The sequence below is a fragment of the Leptonychotes weddellii genome, chromosome 5 (genome assembly GCF_054177405.1).
Source record: "Leptonychotes weddellii isolate Sample4059 chromosome 5, ASM5417740v2, whole genome shotgun sequence".
NCBI classification, from domain to species: Eukaryota; Metazoa; Chordata; class Mammalia; order Carnivora; family Phocidae; genus Leptonychotes; species Leptonychotes weddellii.
The window spans coordinates 124,864,682-124,890,396 of record NC_138373.1 but is presented as its reverse complement, the minus strand read 5'-3'; the positions used below and the strand labels follow the sequence as shown (position 1 = coordinate 124,890,396).

At 34.3% G+C, this 25,715-nt stretch overlaps 1 protein-coding gene across 8 annotated transcripts in view; it reads left to right on the top strand.

Annotated features, from left to right (window-relative positions):
* The window catches only part of PPP1R12A (protein phosphatase 1 regulatory subunit 12A), a 142,951-nt gene that overhangs the window by 104,550 nt on the left and 12,686 nt on the right, over nucleotides 1-25,715 (top strand). For 7 of the 8 annotated variants that reach the window (XM_081822124.1, XM_081822119.1, XM_081822118.1 and 4 more), the window contains 8 exons: nucleotides 322-498; nucleotides 5,119-5,209; nucleotides 6,374-6,574; nucleotides 6,818-6,986; nucleotides 9,257-9,378; nucleotides 17,665-17,730; nucleotides 22,665-22,681; nucleotides 23,758-23,893. In XM_081822124.1, the coding sequence (XP_081678250.1) occupies nucleotides 322-498; nucleotides 5,119-5,209; nucleotides 6,374-6,574; nucleotides 6,818-6,986; nucleotides 9,257-9,378; nucleotides 17,665-17,730; nucleotides 22,665-22,681; nucleotides 23,758-23,893 (979 nt within the window). The remainder of the gene's footprint in view (nucleotides 1-321; nucleotides 499-5,118; nucleotides 5,210-6,373; nucleotides 6,575-6,817; nucleotides 6,987-9,256; nucleotides 9,379-17,664; nucleotides 17,731-22,664; nucleotides 22,682-23,757; nucleotides 23,894-25,715) is intronic. The other variant, XM_081822122.1, reaches the window with a different exon arrangement.

Genomic DNA, 25,715 nt, shown 5'->3' with positions numbered 1-25,715 from the left:
GATTGTGGGGCTCTGGATTTTTTCATTTACCTCATTAAAATTATTTACAATCAAAAATTGGTTCCAAAAAGAGGCAATTATGCATGTCTGGGGAAAAAATTAAGTTCCCGAATTATTAACTTTCTTTGAATCAGGCTGCTTAAAATGTAAATTTCTCCTTTGACAGTTCTGGGTGAGCTTTTTGGTTCATAGTTGAAAGATGTCTTGCCTTGTGTTTTAAAAAAATCCATCCCTGTTGTCACGTTTCAGCTGCTAGAAAGTGCTTTCATTGTTTAGCTGTTTTCCTTTTCTCTTTTTGTGTTGCTGCTTATGATGCGATAGTACCTCAAATCGTTTGTGGGCTGAGGATAGTACTGAAAAAGAAAAGGACAGTGTTCCTACGGCATTGACCATCCCTGTTGCTCCAACTGTTGTAAATGCTGCAGCCTCAACCACAACCCTGACTACAACTACTGCTGGCACTGTCTCCTCCACATCAGAGGTCAGGGAGAGACGCAGGTGTGTAAAGGTCCTCACAGGACTGCTGCTCGGTCTTGCCCAGTGATGAAAGTTGTCTGTTTTGCTTTTTAATCTTGTCCAGTTGGTGACCATCTCTTGAGTAGGTTAATAAATGAAATAACCTGTATCAGCTCAGAACTGTGTAGATTGATATAATGGGCAATTATTAGCATTTCGGCTTGGTGACTCCCTCGGACAGAATTGATGTTTTCATTTCAAGGCAGTAGCCAGACACTTGTCTTCTTAGCCATCTTCATTTTTTTAATGGTTGTTTTAATTCAAGACATTTTTGTGATGGAAGATCTGTCTGAACACACCCAGTCAGACTCATGGAAGACTAGATCTGACAAAAACATACTTTTCATTTTTCTCTATGTTTCCCCCATTATTAAAAAAATTTGATGGATGTTAACTGTTTTTGTTTTGTTATTTTTGAGATTTTCATTTTAAGAGTCTCTTAAAGATTTCTTAGGCTACATGTAAGCCAGATAATTTGTAAGTACATTGAGTACATTCACTTAGTTTTAATCCTAGCACATAAAAGGCACTTATTAAATTTCTTAAAGGGTTTATGAATTTATTTTGTGTGCTTAAATGTTATTAAGAGCATTGCTTTACTTCTTCCTGCTGCTCATAATTGGTATGGAATCACAGATGTGGAAAAGAACTTACCTGTGGTATCTTTGCTTTACAGAAGGAAACTAAGACCCAGAGATATTAAGTGACTTTTCTACTTTTATATAATTCTTAATTTAAAAATAACAACCTTTCAGTTGCTTAGAAAATAATAAGCAATCTGTGACTACTAAGGACTAAAATTATGCACCCTATATAATTACAAGAAAGAGATCAGTATGACAGTATGATATAGTAATGATTAAGGCAGTGGATTTTGACTGATATATTCTGCATTTTGATGGTCAGCTCTTTTTTTTTTTAAGATTTTATTTATTTATTTTTGCAAGAGAGAGAGCGTGAGCACGAGCAGGGGGAGGGACAGAGGGAGAAGCAGATTCCCTGCTAAGCAGGGAGCCCGATGTGGGACTCGATCCCAGGACCCTGGGATCATGACCTGAGCCAAAGGCAGATGCCCAACCAGCTGAGCCACCCAGGTGCCTTAGTCCGCTCTTTTTAATTAAAAACACATAAAATATATGAATTAATTTTCTTCTCTACATTTTATTCATAGAGGTCTGCTCTGTACAGGAACCCCAGGAGAGGAGAAAGGAACTGAATACTAGATGGGGTCTCTTAAAGTAATAGAAAATACATTGTGTATTACAAATTGATAGGCTAGATTTTTATGCTAATTTGGAGGAAATGTATGGAAAATTTAAATGAACAGATATTGTAAGTCTTCCATTTAGTAATTTTTATCCCCTTAACCTATCTATATGTTAAACAAGATATGATAAATACATTTAACTTTTATGGTAACTTGAAACTGTAGAAAAAGAATCGAGGCTCTTTTGAAGAGAGTGTGATGGTTGATTAGTTCTGTTTGCCTTGGAGATTAAAAGGGCAAATGGCAATGCAGATTTCCCTGTTTTAAACTAAATATGGGAATTTTGACCATTACATAGGGGAGTCAGATTCAGAAGTCCATGTTCATTCTTACTTTCAGAGAAGCTCTTGAAATACTGAAATGATAACGTGCAGCCATCTAAGCTGCTATAAAGTTTTTCTGTTTAACCAGATTCGCTATTACATTGAGGTTTCATCTCCTTTTATTTTTTTTCTTCCCCTCATCTGGGAGAAGTCCAAAAAGCAATAAATTGCATAGAGGCAGTAGATGCATAAATAAGTATTAAATGAATGGCTAAAAAAAATAGCCATTGGGACATACTTTTCAAGCTGATGTTTCAAAGAGCACTTTCCACGTGTAGCAGGTGTACCACAAAAGAAAAGTATTTTCTACTTAAATAATCGTGGGAAATGCGTAAACAAGATTAAGCAGGGTTCTTCCTTCGGTTCTTCTCAGAGCCTTTAACATGTTGTGATTTTCCTAGAGAAGGTTAAAATGGATAGCATTTTCCAAATACATATAACCAACTTCTGCCACAAAGAAGCTCCTCACTATATTCCAGAATTAATTTTCTTAAACTGAAACTATAATAACAAGTTTATTGTTATTCTCTTTCACCTTTTAAATTACTTGTTCCAGAAAAATCACTGGAGTTGTTATAAAAATAGGAAGTATCTGTTATATCTGTTTTAGTATCTGTTATATCTAAATAAAAAGCTTAAATCTCACAAGAGTTGATACATAGACAAAATGAAAATTATAAAACAGTGGGAGAAAGAGAAGTATCAAGCTTAGTGTAGCTTGAGCATCATGGACCATCAAGAGGGCAGGTATCCTACCAATCTGCTCATCTCTTTGGATCTGTCCATTGATACAGATGAAGCCATGTGTTGCTGAATCTCTAAAAGAAAGTCAAACTAAAGAAATGTTGATAACTAAAATGTTTTGTTTAGTGAATTTCTTCCTTGCCCTATACGTTTAGGAGGACAAATTAAAAGTAACAGAAAACAGGGGCTCGTGGGTGGTTCAGTTGGTTAAGCGTCTGCCTTTGGCGCTCAGATCATGATCCCAGGGTCCTGGGATCAATCCCCATATCAGCCTTCCTGCTCAGTGGGGACCCTGCTTTTCCATCTGCCTGCCGTTGACCCTGCTGTGCTTGCACACTCTCGCTCTCAAATAAATAAAAATCTTAAAAAAAAAAAATAAAAGCAGAAAACAAATAATTAGACATTTAATTTTTTTAATTAAAATTTTAGGTTATAAACTTAAATCTGTACCAGTATTCTAGTAGAAACCAAATTTAGTAAGATACTAATACTAATACTAATACTTCATGAGGTGTGCCTGATTTATGAGATAAATACAGTGCTACTATAATAGCAACAAGACAATCTTTCAAGATCCTCTAGAAACCTAGAGCTGAAAATATGATAGAGAACATATGGATAAAGAGAAAAAAAATCAATTATATCATTATGAAATAGTTCCATAAGTTATTCATCCAAGTAGAGAGATCAGATGATATTTTCTCAGACCATCAGATGATAAAAACAACTTAAGTAAAAAAAAAAGTAGGGAGAGGATTTTCATCTTTCTCTAAATTTGTTGGATGTCTCAATCAAAAACATCCTCTAGAGAAGTTCTTAACTTACCTTGCTTAAAGTTTATCTGTAAAGTAGAAGCAACACAGAAAACCAGTCTTTTAGAACTAACTTTAACCAATAAGTAAGAGTTAATTGATGGAATTGAGACAAGTAGATTTTGGATGATCAGGTGAATCCTAGGAATAATGCATCATGTATTCTAGTTTTAGAGAGACAGATTTCTAAAAACTAAAGAGTGTGAAGGAAGAGAATGATAAATCAAAAGGAATGGGGCTCTCTAAAAGAATTCTGAAAAAACTGTAAATTATTCTAAGGAGCTTGAGATATGTTATACTCTCTGAACATAGAGCTTTAAAGGGTGCATAGAAAAAATAAAAGATAAGGCATAAAACCAAGAATAAATTCCAAAGTTTGCTATGGATATATGAATAGTTTTAGGGAGTTTAAAGAGAACGAATTACCAATTGGAAAGCATACTAAAGCTGAAACTTTTTAAAAAGTCGCATTTGGAGGGGAGGGGCAGGATGGTATAAACTAGATAAATTTGATAGACAGCATAGAAAATAGGGATACTCTACTTCTGAGTGTTCTCTGAGAAATGTGAGTTAGATGGTAATATAACTACATAAAGTATTAACAATTGAACATCCCAGGTAATATTGATCATTGGAAGGAAGTTTTTTTGTTGTGTTGCAGGGCTCTCTGTCTTATCTTTGCTTATTCAACCCTTTAATTAATTAAATACTAATCTCTTGACTAGATTGCTTGCTTTTGAAATGGTGCATATTCTGTGACAGGATGGAACATAGGCTTAGATGTGCAAGATGAAATGTAGTGAAGCTAAATGTTAAGTCCTCTTTATATCAGAAAATCAGTAACCAGAAATAAGATGCTGGTTTTAAAGCAGTTTATGTATAAAAGCACTTGACTTTTTAGAGAACTCAAAGTGTGAACGAGAGTATATCTGCCAAAAACATCATTAATAAATGCACAATGGCAGAATTCAGGGAGTGTTGCTCGCTGACTAGTCATCCCATATGTTGAATGTTGCCTTCAGTCCTAACCATTCTACCGTAAAAAGACATTGACAGTCTAGAGTTTAGCCAGATAACTTCACCTTTCATCTAACATGGTATTGTGGGGAACCAAAAAAGGGGCTAAGAGGACTGATGTCGCATGTCTTTAAAAAAAAAACAAACAAAAAACAAAAACTAATGATGTATGGTGATTAACATAACAATAAAAAATTAAAAACAAAAAACAAAAAAACCTGTAGTTAGGAAGAACTTGAAAAATATAAGTTAGTATGATTATTTCCAATCTAAAGATTTATCAGATTGTATTGCTGAATTTTCAGGGTGGATGTAACCATTTTTGAAGACTTCTTAAAACCCATTAAAATGCTTAACTTTGTAATCATTCACACATTCATATGTAATTATATTCACAGATATTATATCTCCAACTAACAATTTTTACTTATTACTGTAGATCATACCTCACTCCTGTTAGAGATGAAGAGTCTGAATCCCAAAGAAAAGCAAGATCTAGACAAGCAAGACAGTCTAGAAGATCAACACAGGTATATTTAATGTGTATAATATATAAAACTTCAAAACAAATTACCTCTCTCTTTTTCACTTCTCTGTGAAAATATTGATGTCATTGGTGGCGCCTAGCTGGCTCAGTCGGATATCTGGGGTCATGAGGTCGAGCCCCACATTGGGTATAGGGATTATTTAAATAAATTTTTAAAAACTTTAAAAAAATTTTAAAAAGGAAATATCAGTGTCAGTATATAATGTGGGTAAATCTCAAAAATAAAGATTGCGTTAGTAATCCTGCCCTAGCCTTTGTATATGGTCACATTGTTAATATTATATTTAATCCAATTAGCCATATGCCTTTGTATGTCTTTGAATATTTTTTTGTTGCTAAGATGGTATCTGGCACAGAGTATTCAATAAGTGTTAATCAATATGTCTGATAATTATTAAAGAATTCTATGAATATTTGGAGTTGTGGGGAATAGGTCTATTATGTTAGACATTTCAGACAGCTAATGTGCAAGTATGAGGAAAATGTCACTCAGTCTAGTTATCATCTCCCTAACCTCCTTGCCATTCTAAGTATATCTAATATATCACTATCCTTTTATCCTTTGTCTGTCCTTTCCTACAGTTGAGGAGCTTCAAAGTCCAGATTCAACTCCTTGATCCTTACTCTTACTCACATTTCAAACTGAACTGTTTGCTAAGATCTTAACATACTATTTCTGTCTTTGTACCTTTACTTCTTGAAATCTAACCTGTTCTTCAAGGCTTATCCTTCAGAAATTATTTTTTTACTGAAATTTTCTCTGTAAATATATACATAAAAACAAATACATATAAATTTAGCATATAAACAATATTTATATCAGTTTTTCCTTCTTTCTCTGAACTTCTTAGGAATTCATGTGTTATTTCTGTCATCTCCCTGTTTTTGTTAATTTCTTGAATATAGAGACTATTTATTACACATATTTTATATCTTTCCCAATACCTATTATTGTGCTTGCTCATGATGATTCTTCATAGAATGAATGTGACTTGCCAAGTAGAAATTCTATTTCAATTTCCAAACCAATTCCAAACATGTGTATTTGACTTTAATACATTCATATTAAATTTGTCTACTTATAAAATATTCCTTTGAAACAAGCTATAATGCCTCTCATTATTAAATTTACCTTTTTTGTGTACAGGGAGTAACATTGACTGATCTTCAGGAAGCTGAAAAAACAATAGGAAGAAGTCGTTCTACCCGAACCAGAGAACAAGAAAATGAAGAAAAAGAAAAAGAGGAAAAAGAAAAACAGGATAAAGAGAAGCAAGAAGAAAAGAAGGAGTCAGAAACATCAAGAGAAGATGAATATAAACAAAAGTACTCTAGAACATATGATGAGGTAATAGTATACCAACAACACAGCAACACAGCTAGGTCAAATGCTATGAATAGTTCTTATGACTCAAAATACAAGAGATTTATATACCAACAACCATATACAAAATACTCAAAAGGATTTTAACTAGAAATCTGAATTATTTTGAGATGATTAGAACATTATTTTTCCTTTAAAATGAATTTAAGTGTTTATATGTTTTTAACTTTAGTATTTTAGATGGGTATTAATTTTAATATTTCACAGACTTACCAACGTTACAGACCCGTATCGACTTCAAGTTCAACCACTCCATCCTCTTCAGTTTCTACCATGAGCAGTTCACTTTATGCTTCAAGTCAACTAAACAGGCCAAATAGTCTTGTAGGTATAACTTCTGCTTACTCCAGAGGATTAACAAAAGAAAATGAAAGAGGTAAGAAGACCAAATTTTGAAAACACTTTGTTTCCTACAAATAATCCTTTGAATCTGTTTTTTTTTTTTTTTGTGGTTCAACAGAAAAGGAAACAGCATTCTAAACTGGGAATCATTCTGCCATTCTTTCAGAAAGAATATGATGGATGAGAATGAGAAAAGTAGAAAATAAAAATAGAAATTATGTAGTCTGGCATTGATACATATATCTTTATACCAAGACTTCACAAAAATTTTTATGTCCACCAACATAGGAAAAAAGTCAATATAGAAGAACTGATGGGAGACTATTTCTAGGAACAGTATATTAGTGCCTTAAGTTATTTCTTACCTATTGTGTGGATCATAGTTCTTAAATTTTTTGTGTGTGAAATTGTTCTAAACTAAAATCACCTACACACGTAATGTCCTTGCTAAAACAAAATTGTTTTTATGCTTGCTTCTTGAGAAATTTCTTCTTCAGCTATATGTTGGCATATTGATGATCACTATTAACATTTCCTATTATTTCATATAAACTTCCTATTTAAATTTTAATAATTCCTATTTTAAATCGGAGGTGGGTACTACATAAAATCATTTCTGTATGTAGACATTTTATATTTTAAAAAGAAAATCTCATAGTATTAGTCATGACAGTAACAATCATCATATAGGATAAACTTCACAAAATTTTTTCTTAATTTTCAGCTGACTTTTTTTTTTGGTTAGAAATATTTCAGTTTTTGGTTTTTTTTTAAGATTTATTTATTTGAGAGAGAGAGAGAGCATGCATACGTGAGTTGTGGGAGAAGCAGAAGGAGAGGGAAAGAGAGAATCACAAGCAGCAGACTCAGCTGAGCACGAAGCCCCATGCAGGGCTCGATCCCACGACCCTGAGATCATGACCTGAGTTGAAATTAAGAGTTGAAATCAAGAGTCGGAGGCTTAACTGACTGAGCCCTCCCAGGCACCCTTCAGTTCTTTAAACCACTGAGTGTGAGGCCCACATAATGTTTGTAAAAATTTTGAGCCAATGAAAGTTTAGATTTTCATCTTCTATTGAAAAATTGGAAGATTTAACAACAGTGGGTCTAAAAAAATCTCACATATCAACAACTGGCTAGAGCCAAATAGCAGCCCCGCATTACTTGGAATAGTGCCCTCCTGACCAGTTTTATCCATTTATGTTATCTGGATGGCCACTGTAGACATTGGAGTTTGAGATCGTTGCTCTAAACCAATTCCAAAAACAAGTCTAAAAAACCCTCTTAATACTATAATTTTGGAATTTCTTTTGCTGTAACTCTTTGCTAATGACACGGAGACTTTTGAAAAATAATTTTTAACATTACTTTGTTCCACATAGATGTCTGCTTTTTAAAACAGATTTAAAGGCCCTAATACCTTTTTAGTATGTAAGTCTGAAGCTATTTTAACTGTCCTAGGAAGGAAACAAATTTTGAGACTATATTTTTTTATGTTGATTTGTTTTTAATAAAATATAAATTATTTTTTTTCCAGAAAAAAAGTGTTTGTTCATAGATGCTATTTAATAGAAATGGAATGAATACTGTATTTATTATTTTTTATATTTATTTATTATTTATTCTACTACTGAATGAGGACTGGGAATAGTAGAAACAAACTGATAAATTTGTTGGATGCCTGCTAGTTCTTCCATCATTAAGAACTGGTTTCCGGGCGCCTGGGTGGCTCAGTTGGTTAGGCGACTGCCTTCGGCTCAGGTCATGATCTTGGAGTCCCGGGATGGAGTCCCATATCGGGCTCCTTGCTCAGCAGGGGGTCTGCTTCTCCCTCTGACCCTCCCCCCTCTCATGTGCTCTCTCTCTCTCATTCTCTCTCTCAAATAAATAAATAAAATCTTTAAAAAAAAAAAAAAGAACTGGTTTCCTTGAAGTGTTAACTTTGGGTTTAGTAAGTATCTCCCTATCAGACATTAATAACAAGCCCTATTCTTTTCATAGGATTCAATTATTTTCTATCCAGCAAATAGTAAGTGTGTCTTTTGGCAAAAGTTTTGTATTAGGCACTAGGAAGATGAAATAATTAAAATTCTTGTCTTGATCAAGAACCTATCCAGTGGGAGATACAAATACATGTTTAAGCCAGGTGTTTTACAGGAGCACTGAGAGGGACAAAAAATAATTCTGGTTGGAGAATTTTAGAAGGCTTCATGTGGAGATTGACTTTGAATTGTTATTATATTTTTCTTATAAAATACTGTCAAGATACATTACTACCATGTGTTTCATTGTAATCCTTAACAGAGGGAGAAAAGAGAGAAGAGGAAAAAGAAGGAGAAGATAAATCACAACCTAAATCAATCCGAGAACGGCGGCGACCAAGAGAGAAAAGGAGATCTACAGGAGTTTCATTTTGGACACAAGATGTGAGAACCTATTAACATATAACTACTTGATAGTATACTTAATTTTTCCGGAAGTACATGCTAATAATTTCTTATATACCTCAGATTACATATTCTTTAGGTCATCACTATGTGTTTTGAGTCAAGTTATTAAATCAGAAAAGTTCTTCTTTATAAGGATAGTTAATGAGTACTTAGATTTTTGGTATTACTGAAAAGCAAGAGTTCTGTCCCAATTTTGGAATAAAAATAATAGCTAATAACTACAGCTCAGGAAATATATATATATATATAAAATACATAAATAAATATATATATATAAAATATAGAATTATATAGTGGCTAAACTGTTTTACCTTGGAGATTCTTCGAAAGAAAGATGCTTTACATATTTTATTATTATTATATATTAGTTTCAAGTATACAATATAGTAATTCAGCAATTACATACGAAATGCCCACTACAATAAGTGTAGTAACCATCTCTCATTTTACAGTTATTACAGTATTATTGACTATATTCCCTATGCTGTACTTTTCATCGCCTTATTTTATAAATGGAAGTTTGAACCTCTTAATCCCCTTCATCTTTTTAACCTGTCTTCCCATCCCTTCTTGAAAAGTTTGTTCTCTGTATTTATGAATCTGTTTGTTTGTTTGTAATTTTTTGGACTTTTATTAGGTCCACATAAAGTAAAATCATGTGGTATTTGTTTTTCTCTGTTTGACTTATTTCACTTAACATAATACTCTCTAGGTCTATCCATGTTGTTGTGAATGGCAAGATTTTGTTTTTTATGGCTGAGTAATATTCCATTGTATGTATTTCCACATCTTCTTTATTTAATCTGTCGATGGATACTTAAGTTGCTTCCTTGTCTTGGCTATTGTAAATAATGCTGCAGTGAACATGGGGATAAATCTGTCTTTAAGGATTAGTGTTTTAGTTTTCTTCAGGTAAATTACCCAGTAGGGGGATTACTGGATAATATGGTATTTCTTTTTAATTTTTTGAGGAAGCTCCATACTGTTTTCCATAGTGGCTGCACGTATTTGCATTCCCACCAACAGTGCATCCTCGCCAACATTTCTTACTTCTTATCTTTTTGATGCTAACCATTCTGACAGGTGCAAGGTAATATCTCGTTGTGGGGTGTTTTTTTTTTTTTTGCATTTCCCTGATGATTAGTGCTGTCGAGCACCTTTTCATACATCTGTTAGCCATCTGTGTCTTTTTGGAAAAATGTCTTTTTGATTCTCTTCTATTTTTTAATCGGACTTTTTTTGCGGGGCGGGTGTTGAGTTGTATGCGGTTTTTATATTTTTTTAATATTAACCCCTTACCAGCTAATATTATTTGCAAGTATCTTCTTCCATTCAGTGGGTTAGCCTTTTCATTCAGATGATGGTTTCCTTCATTGTACAAAATCTTACTAGTTTGATAAGTCCCAATTGTTTATTTTTGCTGATGTTTTCCTTGCCTAAGGAGACAGATCCAAAAATAAACTGCTTAGAGCTGATATCCAAGAATTTACTGCCTGTGTTAAATGGTCTTTAATCCAGTTTGAGTTTATTTTTGTGAATGGTATAAAAATGGTCCAGTTTCATTCTTTTTCATGTAGCTGAGTGGTTTTCCAGCACCATTTTTTTAAGAGACTTTTTCCTTATTATATATTCTTTTGCTCTGTCGAAGATTAACCATATAAGCAGGGGTTTATTTTTGGTTTCTCTATTCTGCTCTATTGATCTGTGTGTCTGTTTTTGTGACGGTACCATAGTGTTTTGATTACTATCACTTTGTAGTATACTTTGACATCTTGGATTGTGATACCTCTGGTTTTGTTAAGATTCTTTCTCAAGATTGCCTTGGCTTTTCAGGGTTATTTGTGGTCCCATATAAATTTTAGGATTATTCTAATTCTGTGAAAAATACTATTGCTTTTTGATAGAGATTGTATGAATTTGTAGATTGCCTTGAGTAGTGTGTACATTTTGACAGTATTTTTCTAGTCCATGAGCATTGTGTATCTTTTCATTTGTGTCATCTGCAGTTTCTTTCATCAGTATCTTATCATTTCAGAGTATAGGTCTTTCACCTTCTTGGTTATATTCATTCCTAGGTATTTTATTCTTTTTGATGCAGTAGTAAATGGGGATTTTTTTTAATTTCTCTTTCAGCTAGTTTGTTATTAATGTGTAGAAATGCAACATATATTTTTGTGTATTGATTTTGTATCCTGCAACTTACTGAATTCATTTATTAGTTCTAATAGCTTTCAGTGGAATCTTCAAGGTTTTCTCTCTTATGGTTTGTCATCTGCAAATAGTGACAGTTTTACTTATTCCTTACTAATTTGGATTACTTTTATTTCTTTTTCTTGTCTGATTACTGTGGGTGGGACTTCCAGTACTATGTTGAGTGGTGAGAGGGCATATCCTTGTCCTGTTTCTGATCTCAAAGGAAAAGCTTTCAGCTTTTCACAGTGGAGTATGTTAGCTATGGATGGGTTCGTCATCTGTGGCCTTCTTTATGTTGACGTATGTTTCCTTTAAAATTTTATTTTGAAAATTTTTATCTTGAAAGGATATTGAATTCTGTCAAATACTTTTTCTAGATCGAGACAGTCATATTATTTTTATTGTTCATTTGTTAATGTGTTATATCATATTGATTGATTTATGGATATTGTACCTTTGCATTCCTGAGATAAGTTCCATGCGATCATGGTGAATAATCCTTTTAATATATTGTTGTATTTGGTTAATATTTCATTGAGGATTTTTGCATGTATGTTCATCAGTGATCTTGATCTATAATTTTCTTTTGTGTCTTTGTCTGATTTTGGTATCAGGGTAATGCTGGCCTTATAGAATGAATTTGGAAGCGTTCCTTCCTCTTCTGTTTTTTGGAAGATTTGAGAAAGATAGGTATTAGTTCTGTAAATATTTGGTAGAACTCACTTGTAAAGCCATCTGATTCTGGACTTCACTCTTTGCTGGGCATTTTTTGAATACTGATTCAATTTCATTACTAGTAATCAGTCTGTTCAGATTTTGTTTTCTCCCTGATTTAATCTTAGAAGATTATATGTTTCTAGAAATTTATCCATTTTTTCTAATTTGTTGGCATGTCATTGTTTTTTATAGTCTCTTATAATTCTTTGTACTCCTGTGGTGTCCATTGTAACTTCTTTCATTTTTTATTTTATTTATTTCAGTTCTCTTTTTTTCTTGAGGAAGCTGGCTAAAGGTTTGTCAATTTTGTTTCTTCTTTCAAAGAACCAGCTCTTAGTTTCATTGATCTTTTTTATTGCTTTTTAGTCTATATTTCATTTATTTCTGCTCTGATCTTTATTATTTCCTTTTTCCTGCTAACTTTGGCCTTTGTTATTTTTCTAATTCCTTTAGGTATAAGGTTAGATTGTTTGAGATTTTTCTTGTTTCTTGAGGTAAGCCTGTATCGCTATAAACTTCCCTTTTAAGACCATATGTATAATTGATTTTGTTTTTTAACAAATACTTTTGTTTTTTAACCTTCATATACTAGCCAGTGAAATTTTTTCCTTTTATAATTTTCTTATTTCTAGTTATGGCCTTCTCTTTTCCACTTACAGAAGTCTCTAACATTTCTTGTAAGGCTGGTTTAGTGGTGATGAAGTCCTTTAACTTTTTTATCTGGGAAACTCTTTCTCTCTCCTTCAATTCTTAATGATAACCTTTCTAAGTAATCTTGGTTGTAGTTTTTTTCCAGAAGATTGTAGGTTTTTTCCATGACAGCCTTATGTCACACCACTCTCTTCTGGCCTGCAAAGTTTCTGCTGAAAAATAAGCTAAGCCTTGTAGGGTTTCCCTTGTACATAACTAGTTGATTTTAAGATTCTCTTTAATTTTTGACATTTTGATTAATATATATCTTGGTGTGGACCTCCTTGGATTCCTCTTGTTTGGGGATCTGTGCGCTTCCTGGATCTGGATGTCTGTTCCCTTCCCCAGGTTAGGGAAGTTTTCAGTTATTATTTCTTAAAATAAGTTCCCTGCCTCTCTCTCTCTTCTCCTTCTGGGACCCCTATAATGTTAATGTTAATATACTTGATGTTGTCCCAGAGGTCCCTTAACCTGTTCTCATTTTTTAGTTTTTTTTTCTTTTTGTTGTTCACCCTCGATGCTTTCCACTAACCCTGTCTTCCAGATTGCAGATTCATTGTTTTGCATTCTCTAATCTGCTGTTGACTCTAGTGTATCTTTCATTTCAGTTTCTGTATTCTTCGGCTCTGATTGGTTCTTCTGTTTTCTTTGTTGAAGTTCACCCTTAGTTCATCCATTCTTCTCTCAAGTCTGGTGAACATCTTTATGACCATGACTTTGAACCCTGTATCAGGTATATTGGTTATTTCCATTTCGTTCTTTTTCTGAGGTTTTGTCTTATTCTTTCACTTGGAATATAGTCCTCTGTTTCCTCATTTTTTCCTACTCCTTCTGTTTGTTTCTCTGTATTAAGTAGGTCAGCCATGTCTCCTGGTCTTGAAAGTAGTGGCCTTGTGTAGAAAGGGTTTTGTGGTGCCCTGTGACACAACCCTTCCCCCCACCCTATCAACAGAACCAGGCACTCCAGGGGTGTCCCCTGTGTGAGCTTTGTGTACCTTCCTCTTGTAACTAGGCCATGATCTGGGGGCACTGGTGGGTGGCTGGCCCTCAGCCCCACTGGCTGCAGTGACCAGCTGCGACTACTGCGGCTACACTGATGGGCAGTGCTGGCCCCCAGTGCAGCTGACTGAGAAGCCTGGCTGTAGCTGCTGTGGGTAGGCTAGTGAGTGGGACTACTCCCCAGGACAGGAGTAGCTTTGAAAGTGGTCCAGTCCCCACCAGGGCTGCCTGCTAGGTGTGATGGGGCAGTAATCATTGCCTGGGGCACCAGTTCTGACCAAGGCTGCCCGCCAGGTGTTACAAAGCAGGAGCCACTTTGAAGGGGTGCCTGCCAGTGTGAGTGGATTGCGCAGGGAGCATCCACAGGGAGAGCTGCGGTGGGGTGAGCAGTGCTAGGAAGGTAGATAGAGGGTGTCAGAACTGGCGCCTGTGTCTGGCCAACTAGGCAGAAGGGGGTTGGAAATGATGCTAGCTAGTACCTCCTTTCCCAGAGAAAGCTCCTACAGCACCTCAAGCACGTACCCTAAAATTAGTAAGTAAATCTTCATGTCTAACCCAGCTGCTTTTCAAACTACTGCTTCTGTGCAGGGTCCTGAACCAAATGCCATAGTACAATGGCCCTTTGAAAGTGGAGTGTCCATTTCCTATAGCCTTCTGGCTCTTCCAGAGTTAAGCCCCACTGATTTTCAAAGTTCCTGGAGTTAAGCCTTGCTTATTTTCAAAGCAGAATGTTATGGGGATTCATCTTCCCCATGCAGGTCCCCAGGGTAGGGGTTGCCCAGTGTGAGGCATGATTCCCCTTGCTCCTTGAGGAGGAGTTCTGTACCTGTGATATACCTCTCATTTGTGGGTTGCCATGTGGGAAGTTTGGTACCCAACTGCCTTTCTGCCCCTCCTACCCTTTCTCCATGGGGCTTCTGTATGTTTTTTAGCAATGGAAGATCTGTTCTGCTAATTTTCAGGTTGTTTTCAGAGTAAGTCACATTATATGTAGCTGTTGCCTCAGTGTGTCCATGGAAGGAGATGAACTCAGGATCCTCCTACTTCACTATCTACCTAGAACTCCTTAAGATGCTTTACATTCCATTTTCATGAATATGATTATATAATATACATAACCGATGTTTGATCGAAGCAGTGCTTTGGCTTGTCAAATTATAACAATTTAATCATACAAAATTTTATTTTTTTTCTTATCCCTGTTTGTATATATATCTGCCTAACATTGCTATTCATATACAGGAGAAAGAAGAACTATAGCATAGCACAGTTAACATGAAATTTATGCTGTTTCAATAAAACATAGAACTATAGAAGGACAAACATAATCTGTTTGGGTTTTTTCAGCCTCTTGGGTGTTTTTTTTTCCATTTTTCTTTTAATTTTTAATATAGAAGATTCAAACGTACAAAAGTAACAGAGAAGTATAATGACCCTGCTCCAGATATCCATTGTTTAAGCTAAATCCCTACCATCTCCCCAACTCCCATATTATTTGAAGAAAATCTACAGAATATCATTTCATCTAAAAATTTTAGTATGTATTTTTAAGAGGAAAGGATTCCTTTTTAAAAATTACTAGAATTGGGGCGCCTGGGTGGCTCAGTCATTAAGCGTCTGCCTTCGGCTCAGGTCATGATCCCAGGGTCCTGGGATCGAGCCCCGCATCGGGCTCCCTGCTTGGCGTGCTTCTCCCTCTCCTGCTCCCCCTCTTGTGTTCCCTCTCTCGCTGTCTCGCTCTCTGTCAAATAAATTAAAAAAATCTTAAAAAAAAAAAAATTACTAGAATTGTATTTTTTAAGTAATAAGTAGTCACAATATGTGTTACCATACAACAAATGATCACAATACCGTGATCACATTTACTGTTAAGTAAGTTAACAGTAATCCTTCATGTTTAATATCCAGTCAGTTTTAATGTCCATTTGATTCATATATGCGATAAGTGGTTTGTTGTACTTTTATACTTTGCTGGTTTGGTTGGAATGCAATAGGGACTATGTGTTATGATTCATTATATCTTTAAAGCCTCTTTTAATCAGTTTCTCCCTCTCATTTTTTTCCTTACAATTATTTTTGAATGAACTGGGTTATCATACCCCAGAAGTGTTGTTTAACACATTCATGTGGTTTTTTATATTTCCTATAAATTGGTAGCTGCCATTTTACCAATTGGTAACTATCAGGTAGAGAACTGATCCCATTCTGGTTCAGAAATTCTTTTGGCAAGGTATGTTTGTTCATCAAGAAGTATATGATATCTGGTTGATTTTAATTGATTGCTCATTTACATTTTAATAACAGTAAAATAAAACCTCACAGTCTTAGTTAGCATCCTAACATAGTAACACTTTCTTGTTACTTAAAATTATATTTTTAATAATTTGTATGTATTAGGAGGTTCATAGTCAAAGCTGTTTTTATTATATAGTATTTATTTTTCCTGAGTTTTATTCAGACCAGCTTTCCTTTCAGAACTTCACTTTCTGGAATATCCTTAACTTGCATTGCAAGGATTCTTCCTGGGATTCATATTGGCAGTACTCATCTTTTTAACTTGACCCTGCCTTGAACTGTGTTCTAGTTAGCCACCAGAGCACAGGTCTTCTTTCCCCATCTTAGCCACATTTGAACCCATATCAGACAACATACAAAAAGAACCAAGAGCTCTGTCAAAGAAAGGGTGTTATGTAGTTAAGCAGCTTTTTAATCTCTTGTGTTAGTAGGCTCCCCCCCCTTTTTTTTTATTACTACTTTTATGACCTCTGAACTTCCCCACTTTTTAAATTTCCAGTTTCTATGTTTTCCCATGAAACTGCAGTTTTTAAAAACGATCATTTCATGATGTGGAATTCATATTTTTATATTAACATGTATATTAATAAATAAAACTAGCAACAGCACCACTGATTTCACGTGATTTCTATTTAGTGTGCTGTAAGCTCCCAAGAAATTTCCGGATGTTGATAAACTACCTAAATATAATAGGACTTTTGCATAAATCTTGCCAAGCTTATAGAACCCAACTTTTCTTACGTAATATAATGAATTTCCTATTTTTGCTGCCCCATTATAGTTGAGTATCTAAATAGTACCTTTTAAACTATTAAAGTACATGCAGTATCATTACAGTATAAAATGTAATACCTTCTTCTGCTAAGCTCCAGTTTCCTCATCCCCACTGTGAATATGTTTCCTAAATCATGTTTTTAGGTAGATGGTCTTTTTCCACCATGTATATTAAGCTACTTAGATTGTGTCATGCAGACAAAATAAGGTTTCCTCAAAATAGGGTAGAAAAATTCCCACTTAAAAATCAGTTTTCCTTTTGATTTATTTCCTGATAGATTTTTCTCAAGGGTCATTTTAAATTAGAAAAGCCCCGGGGCGCCTGGATGGCTCAGTTGGTTAAGCGACCGACTCTTGATTTCCACTTAGGTTATGATCTCAAGGTCATGAGATTGAGCCCCATAGAGTCTGCTTGAGATTCTCTCTGCCTCTCCCCTCCCCCACCCCACGTACCCCCTCCATCGCTCGCTCACACGCGCTCTCTCTCAGATAAATAAATTTTTTAAAAAATGTAGAAAAGCCCTAAAATATTTAAGTATCAAGTGTTTGAAATTTATTTTTACTTTTCTAAAGTAAATTGACAATCTATTTTAGAGCGATGAAAATGAGCAAGAACAACAATCAGATACAGAAGAAGGATCCAATAAGAAAGAAACTCAGGTAAAAAGCATTTTTTGTGTTTAGAAGTATTCATATTTTTTAAGGATTACTGTTTGCTTGTGTTTGAATTTATTCATGCAAGACAGTTACTGCACACTGTACCTGCATGCTGGGGGTAGACTTGGTGTCTCTTTGGGATCAGGGGTAAATGGACTAGAAGGGACACAAAGAATATTTCAGAGGCAATGGAAATATTCTGGATCTTGATTATAGTGGTGATATTCTGGATATATACAGCTGTCAGACTTATCAAACTGTATACTCTAAGTGGATAGTTTATTATATGTAAATTAATCTTCAAAACTGAAAAGAAAAAACAAAAGTATCTAAGGGATATCAAGAAGTAGTGGAAGGCAAAGTTACCTTCTAGAGAAGACAGTAGGTCTTTTTAACTTTCTTTACATTTGTTTAGAAATTTAGTGCTCTAAAGAACTTTCATATTATCACAACTGATTGTACCAACAATCTTCTCCAAAAGGGAGAAGATTACTCAATAGTAATAAAGAAACTAAGGCAAGTTTTAATGACTTAAAAGGTTACATAACTAGCAAATGCTGAAAGTTTCTTACCACTTTTTCCCCCTCTATTCCCTATTGTTTGGCTGTGGAGAAAGCTGACATGCTTTAAAGAGCTCTATTCACATAGGGGTAGAGCTGTATAATACGAGTTCGTTCTAATCTTCTAAGCTTAGCAGTATCTAACCTGAAATGGCATTCTGTCATATCATCTTTATTTTTGATATGGCGTTCCTAAAGAGAGCTATTGAAATGCTTTTCAGTCAGCAAGAATCTACGATAATATGAAGTGACCAGAAGTTGGTTACCTGTGCTATGTGACTGTGGAGGTTACTTTTAGGGCCAAGTTATCTATTTTGTCCAGAAAGGTACTTTTATTTTATAATTAGGTTCCCAGACAGATACTGAAGAATTAATTACTTGCAAGGGTAAATTATTTGCAGGGTAAAGTTTTATCACTTTTAGACCTTTTGCCTCTCAATTGTCTGCACTCCCCCAGTTCCCCTATGTCTCCTGTTTATTATATTCTGTAAACCTGCCCATTGTCTTCCTTTCCCAGTGTTACCCTATGAATTCCCATCTTTCAAGGGAAAAATAATAGGTAAACGAAAGGAAATGGGTTAGTAAACCATCCCCAGTTGGCACTTCTCACTGCCTTATCACATAGACCTCACCCATCAGGCTGGGATAGAAGGGAAAAGATTTTCTGACTTCAGAGTTGTGACCTTGAAGCATACTGATACTTGTGTTTAAGTTTTACTGTTAAAATTATACATGAGATACATTAACATTGAGTAGAAATTGTTTCTAAGAAACATTTTCTTAGTTCCAAACAATTTAAGTAGGTTTTGTTCATTTTAAATAGGGGGTTATTTAGCTCTTGATTTTGTGCTAGCATTCAATTACAAGTAACAGAAAACCCAGCTAAAACCGAATTAAACGAAGAGAATTTATTATGCTCCAGTTGTATTGCGCAACCCTCTATGTCAGCTTCATCCTGAAGCAGGTTTACCTTAGGTGTCTGGGATTAATAATCGGCTTCGGCCAGACAAGGTCCACCACTAGGATATTGCAGCCATTTTGCTACTAATGTGGGCTATATACCATCTCACCTAAACCAAATGACTGGTACACCATGAGGAAAAGGAAGAGTGGAGTCTTCTAACTAACACTAACTAACACGGTGTCTTCTACAATAAACAAGAAAAATGTTTCTAGCCATTAAGTATGCCACTCTTTTAAAAACTTGTAGCAGCAGCCCTTTTTTGTGTAAAAGTATTAGCAGCAAAATTCTTCTGTGCATTTCCTGAAATAAATAATGTCATCATCACCTCAAAAGTGTGTTTGATAATAGAACACCTGAATCCAAGTTAACCACATTAAAAACTGGCATGGGGTCATATACTTTTTTGCTTCAAAGTAAATTGTATAGTGTCAAAAAGTTCCTACAAATTCTGAATTGCATGTGAAGCTCAAGCTGTCTACCTTCAGGATATCAATTAAAAGAAATTAAGATTAAATTTTATCACAGAAAATTATATATTATTAGAATCATATATTATTATAACATTCATTATTTCTAAAAGTGGTGCTTCTGTTGCTTTGGTTATTGTGATTTGCTTTCATTAAGTTATTGGATAATAAAACTTTTACCATGCAGAGGATACTAGTAATAAATCAAGAATTTAAGTATGACACCAAGGCAAGAAAAAGAAAAGATTAACAGATTTGATTATTTAAACGTAGAAAACTAAAATATGACAGAAACAGTACCCTTCTTAAAGTTGAGACACATTTGCTGAGTTAAAAGTGAATAGTCTTAGCCGTCTTTTATAACATTTAAAAGATTGGTATTTATACTATGAAAAGACTCAAGGAAAAGGAAGTAGAGACAGAATACATGAAATTTATAAATTTTACAAAAGAAATATAAATGGCCAGGAAGCTTGAAAATGCATTTAATCTCATTAATAAACCAAAGACATGACAGTTAATATAAAAAGTGAAATTGGCAAAGGCTAATGATGCTCAGATTTGGTATGATCACTATTGACATAGTATTTTTATATAAGATTTTGGGACTGTAATAAATTCATCCTTTATGGAGATTAACAGTAGAAATCAAATTCATACATGGGTATGTATACAAAAAAGGTAACAGTTATCTAGAGGATTGGAGGCAGGGGAGTTATAGAGGAACTTTTTATGCTGTGGTACTTTTAGATGAGCTTATAGTACTGTAATTAAGTGTATTTTTACTTTGGAAAAATAATTTTAAAACACAGGGAGCAAGAACATTGCTATATGAAATAAGGACATATGCTAAATGAAATAAGCTGGTCACAAAATAGACATAGTGTATGATTCCACTTATATGAGGTATCTAAACTATTCAAACTCTTAGAAAGTAGAATTGTGGTTTCCAAGGGCTGGGGGTAGAAGAATATGGGGAGTTGTTCAATGGGTATAAAGTTTGTTTTGCAAGATGAAAACATTCTAGAGATGTGTTGCATAACAATGTGAATACAGTTAACACTATTGAGCTATACTCCTAAAAGTAGTTTAGATGGTTACTTTTATGTCATGTGTTTTTTATTACAATCTTAAAAATGTAAAAAATACATGATTTTTTTAATTTGTTATGTGTTTTTGTTTTTAGTTTTTTATTTTATTATGTTATGTTAGTCACCATATAATACATCATTAGTTTTTGATGTAGTGATCCACGATTCATTGTTTTCGCATAACACCCATTGCTCCATGTAGTACGTTAGCACCATGATTTTTAAAGACAAAGAAATGGAATTTGAGTGATTTCTGTGACTGCTTGGAGTTTTTATTTTTTCTTAAATTTAAATTAGTGAACCAGAGTACAAACTATGAGGTGAATGGCGATCTTTTCATTTGATATGCACACATTTTATTTCATACTTGGATATTTTTCTGAATTTGAATAGATCTCTTGGGTTTTTTTATTGTGTTATTTTTTTGAGATATAATTGACATATAATATTGTATTAGTTTCAGGTGTTCAGCATAGTGACTCATTATTTGTATATATTGAAAAATTATCACCACAGTAAGTCTAGTTAACATCCATTCCCACATTTAGTTACTTTTTTTCTCTTGTGATAAGAACTTTCAAAGTCTCTTAGCAATGTATGAATTTGAATCTCTTGAAAGTTGAAATTTAACTTCAGAATTGTTAATTGTTATAAAACTAATGAACAAATCAATGAAATAAAGCATTACATCAAAAAAATAGGAAGCAAGTGCAAAATTAAAATTGGTTTTGCAAAGGAAATTTAAATAGACTTTAGTAAGGCATTTTTAGTCCAAATTAGACTTAATCCCAAAGGAATCCAATAATTTTACAGTGCATTCAAAGATAAATGTAATGGAAAAATACAAATACCTACTTCAGAAACTTAAACCATTTCTGAATAGTTGCCTTACAGAGAAGTGTAGTTTGAGCAAGAGCTTCAATAGAAAGGGAAAGAGCTAAAGATGACCACCAAAAAACAAAAATACTTTGTCCCCAACTAAGATTCTTTTACCCTATTAATCATTTCACCATTTAGATAAGAAGAGTTATGAAACATTGATAAAGTATACCACTTGCTTGAGAAAATTAAGTCTCCATTTGCTAAACTTTGATGGAATTTATAGCTGGATTTCTAGAAAGTAAATTTTAAACAAAATTATGTGTATATTATTGTACATAAAATACCTTAGGTATTCATTTGTTTGCCTCTCGTGTTACTGTCTCAAAAACAGAAAAATGAGAAAAATAGTTGCTTTGGGATGTCACGTAGTAAACTTGACATTTCTTAATATAAATAAACCTATTACTTTCTCCTGAGTAGGTAGAAGTAATAGATTTTTGTCCTAGTTTTCTTTTTTTTTCTTCTAATTAAAAATATTGGGGTGCCTGGGTGGCTCAGTTGGTTAAGCGACTGCCTTCGGCTCAGGTCATGATCCTGGAGTCCCGGGATCGAGTCCCACATCGGGCTCCCTGCTGAGCAGGGAGTCTGCTTCTCCCTCTGACCCTCCTCCCTCTCATGCTCTCTGTCTCTCATTCTCTCTCGCAAATAAATAAAATCTTAAAAAAAAATTTTTTTAATATAAATAAATAAATAAAAAATAAAAATATTGTATGGTGGCATTTGTAGGAATTCATAAAAGATGACCATAAATTGCCAAATGTAATTATATGGTTATTGTGCATGAAAAATGTGTGATGACTCTATTCTAGAACTTCTTTCTAAGAACACTCACATTAAAGTTAAAATGTATGTATAGTAAATAGATAAGTTACTTTAATAGTGTGAAAACTGTATAAATGTTAAATTTACTTCATCAATCCAGTTACTTTAATGAGAGTATAAAAATATAATATGCCTCTGTTTTTCTTTCTAGACGGATTCCATATCTAGGTATGTTTTACATTTTTACTAACTTTTTCTTATTTTTATTCTGTGTTGCTTAGATATTTATAGATTTTGTAAGTTAGAATTATTTGAGTAATAAAAATCTGTAGATGTTTAGATGACCTAATAACTCTTACCAGCTTTCTTTGTCAAAGCCTTTACTTCTAGTTCAGTAGTCATAGTAAGTCACTATAAAAAAGAAAATTTTTGTTAAATCCTTACAACAGTGATAACTTTTTAAATTTTCCTAAGCTTCCTAAATTACTTCACTATTAACTATGTCATTATTAACAGCAGGGGCTGGTGAAACCCACCAGAAATTTATTTGATTAGGTATTCTGAATCTTCTCTCTGATCCCTGCTTTAGATAAAAACAATGAAGACACTAAAAATTGTCATCTATCTCAAAATTATTCACCTTTTAGAGAACCTCCACAGTGTCCTTAAGTCTAATCTCCATTGCATTTCTCTCACTCATAATAGTTAACTAAAACCTTGTAAAACTAAGAACAAATTTTTATGTACTGATGATTCTTTTGAATTGAAATGTAGAAACAATAGCATTTATCAGGAAAAGGTAACCTGAATTAATAATGAGATAATAAGAAAATTCTCATGTACAAATGAGATAGGTTCTTTCTGTTTAGGGCAGACCTATTATCTATCACTTTGGATAGAGGAGTTTATCAAATCTCAGATGTTACTAATTTTTAAACAATTACATGCCACTTAAAGGAAAACTGCTACCAATTAAACTATAATATACCATCAGTTATAAGCCATGTTCTGATTTCAGAGATTTTAAAATGTAGAAAAAGTATACAGTCTAAAATTGTTGAAATAATTTATCACGATGTGAAACCAGTTCTGACTTTTTAGATATATTGAATCTCTCCTCAAATAATAGAAATTAATAGTATTATAAATAACTTTCCATTTATTATCACAGATACAGATGATAATAGATGAAAGAGAATATTACCTACTATTTGGAATATCAAGTTAAAATGTACTAGGATGCATGTTAATGGGAGCTGTAAAAACCTATAATAAAGATTTTTACTTTAACTCATCTTTTAAAGATATGAAACCAGTTCCACATCAGCTGGTGATCGGTATGATTCCTTGCTGGGTCGCTCTGGATCATACAGTTACTTAGAAGAAAGAAAATCTTACAGTAGCAGGCTAGAAAAGGACGACTCAACTGACTTTAAAAAGGTACTTGGATTATTCAACTACATTTCATTAAAAATAATCTTTTGTCTTAATATATTTATTTTGGATATTATTCCTAGAAACTCAGAATGAAATCAGTATCTTGAAATAACTTACTTTAATTTTCAGTCTGGGGCACTAAATGGTAGGGAGAATATAAATAGCTGTTTGGGGTTTTTTTGTTTTTTTTTAAAGATTTAATTTATTTGTCAGAGAGACAGCGAGAGAGGGAACACAAGCAGAGGGAGTGGGAGAGGGAGAAGCAGGCTTCCCGCCGAGCAAGGAGCCGGATGCGGGACTCAATCCCAGGATCCTGGAATCAGGACCCGAGCCGAAGGCAGACACTTAACCGACTAAGCCACCCAGGCATCCCTAGCTGTTTGTTTTTTAAAGGGAAGAGACTTTATTTCACACTTAAGTGTCTCAGGCCAGTACTGTGATACTGTGATTGCGCTGAAAAGAGGCATGGGAGCCGGGGGGCGGGGGGGGGGCGAAGCTGGGGGGTGGTGTGTACATGTACACTCACACAAGCATGCACACACACTTTACCTATTTGTCAATAAGAGGCAGCCAGAGAACAGAGCTTTTCCTAGGAGAATATAGCTTTTCCTAGGTAACTAAAAAACTTGTGATAGTGTAAGTGCTATTATGTCTTAAGGATGGAAGTATTTAAGAAGTAAGTCCTGGAAACTCAACAGTCTAGGATTATGACTCTCGTAATTCTTAATATTATGAGCTTAGAATAAACCTGATGAAGTTTGTTGGGGAAAAAGAAGGCTTGTGATATTTGTACATGTTTCCCCAGGTAGTTGGCAGCTATTTGAATTTTCTTACAAGCCAGGTCAGCAAAAGAAGGAAGGTGGGGGGTCAGTTTACATTATGTATAAGATTGTCATTCATTCGGTAAAGAACTGAACACTGAACTGTCCTAAGTAGTGAGCTTCTACTCATAGGCAGTAGAGTTGGAGATAACTGTCCTTGTTCTTGTGGACATCTTCCATGTAGTAGCAGAGACCGACATGATCATACAGTCATATTAATGTATAATTTAAAACTTGAAACAATTATCTGAAGTAAAGAATGCATTTCATAAGAGTGTATAACAAAGGAAAGTGACAGGGCCTAAAGATAGATTTCCTAAAGAAGTGAAGCTTCAGAGGCAAATCATAGAAGGACGATTAGTTAACTGGCAAAGTGGGAGAAAAAAGTTTTCTGGATGGAATGAGATATAAAGACGTAGACGTGGTGGCAGAAAGGCATGGGATGCATTGAAGTGATTAAATCTTCAGTATAGCTAGTAGGGCAGAAGGGATGGTCATGTGAGGTTACACTTAGATGTAGAGGCCAGGGCCAGACTGTGCAGTGCTTCACAGGCTATCTTAAGGGTATCTTTGTACTGAGAACACTGGGAAGCTATTCGGGGTTTCTGATGTCCGGGCTAATGGAGTGGTTGGCATATGAAATTGAGATTGTCATTTTAGAAGAAGTTAACTCTTGCTGCTATGTATAGGACAAATTGGAGGTCAGGAAAACAATTCTAATACTAGAATAGTCTAGATAAGAGATGATTTTAAGCATCTATACTCGTAGTAGGAGAGATGGGGGAGAAAGAAGTAGTAGATTCAAATGTTATGAAAGTATTCAAGAAATAGTTCACTTTCCTTCAAATTTTAGTAAAAGCAGTACAGTTATAATGATAAATACAACTGATGCTCCATGTCAGTGCCAGGAATTCAAGGGAGAATGATAGGCAGAAAAGCTCACACACCCCAGATGAAGATCACAGTGGCTCCTCAGCTCTAGCTGTAGTTATTCTGTATGGTTC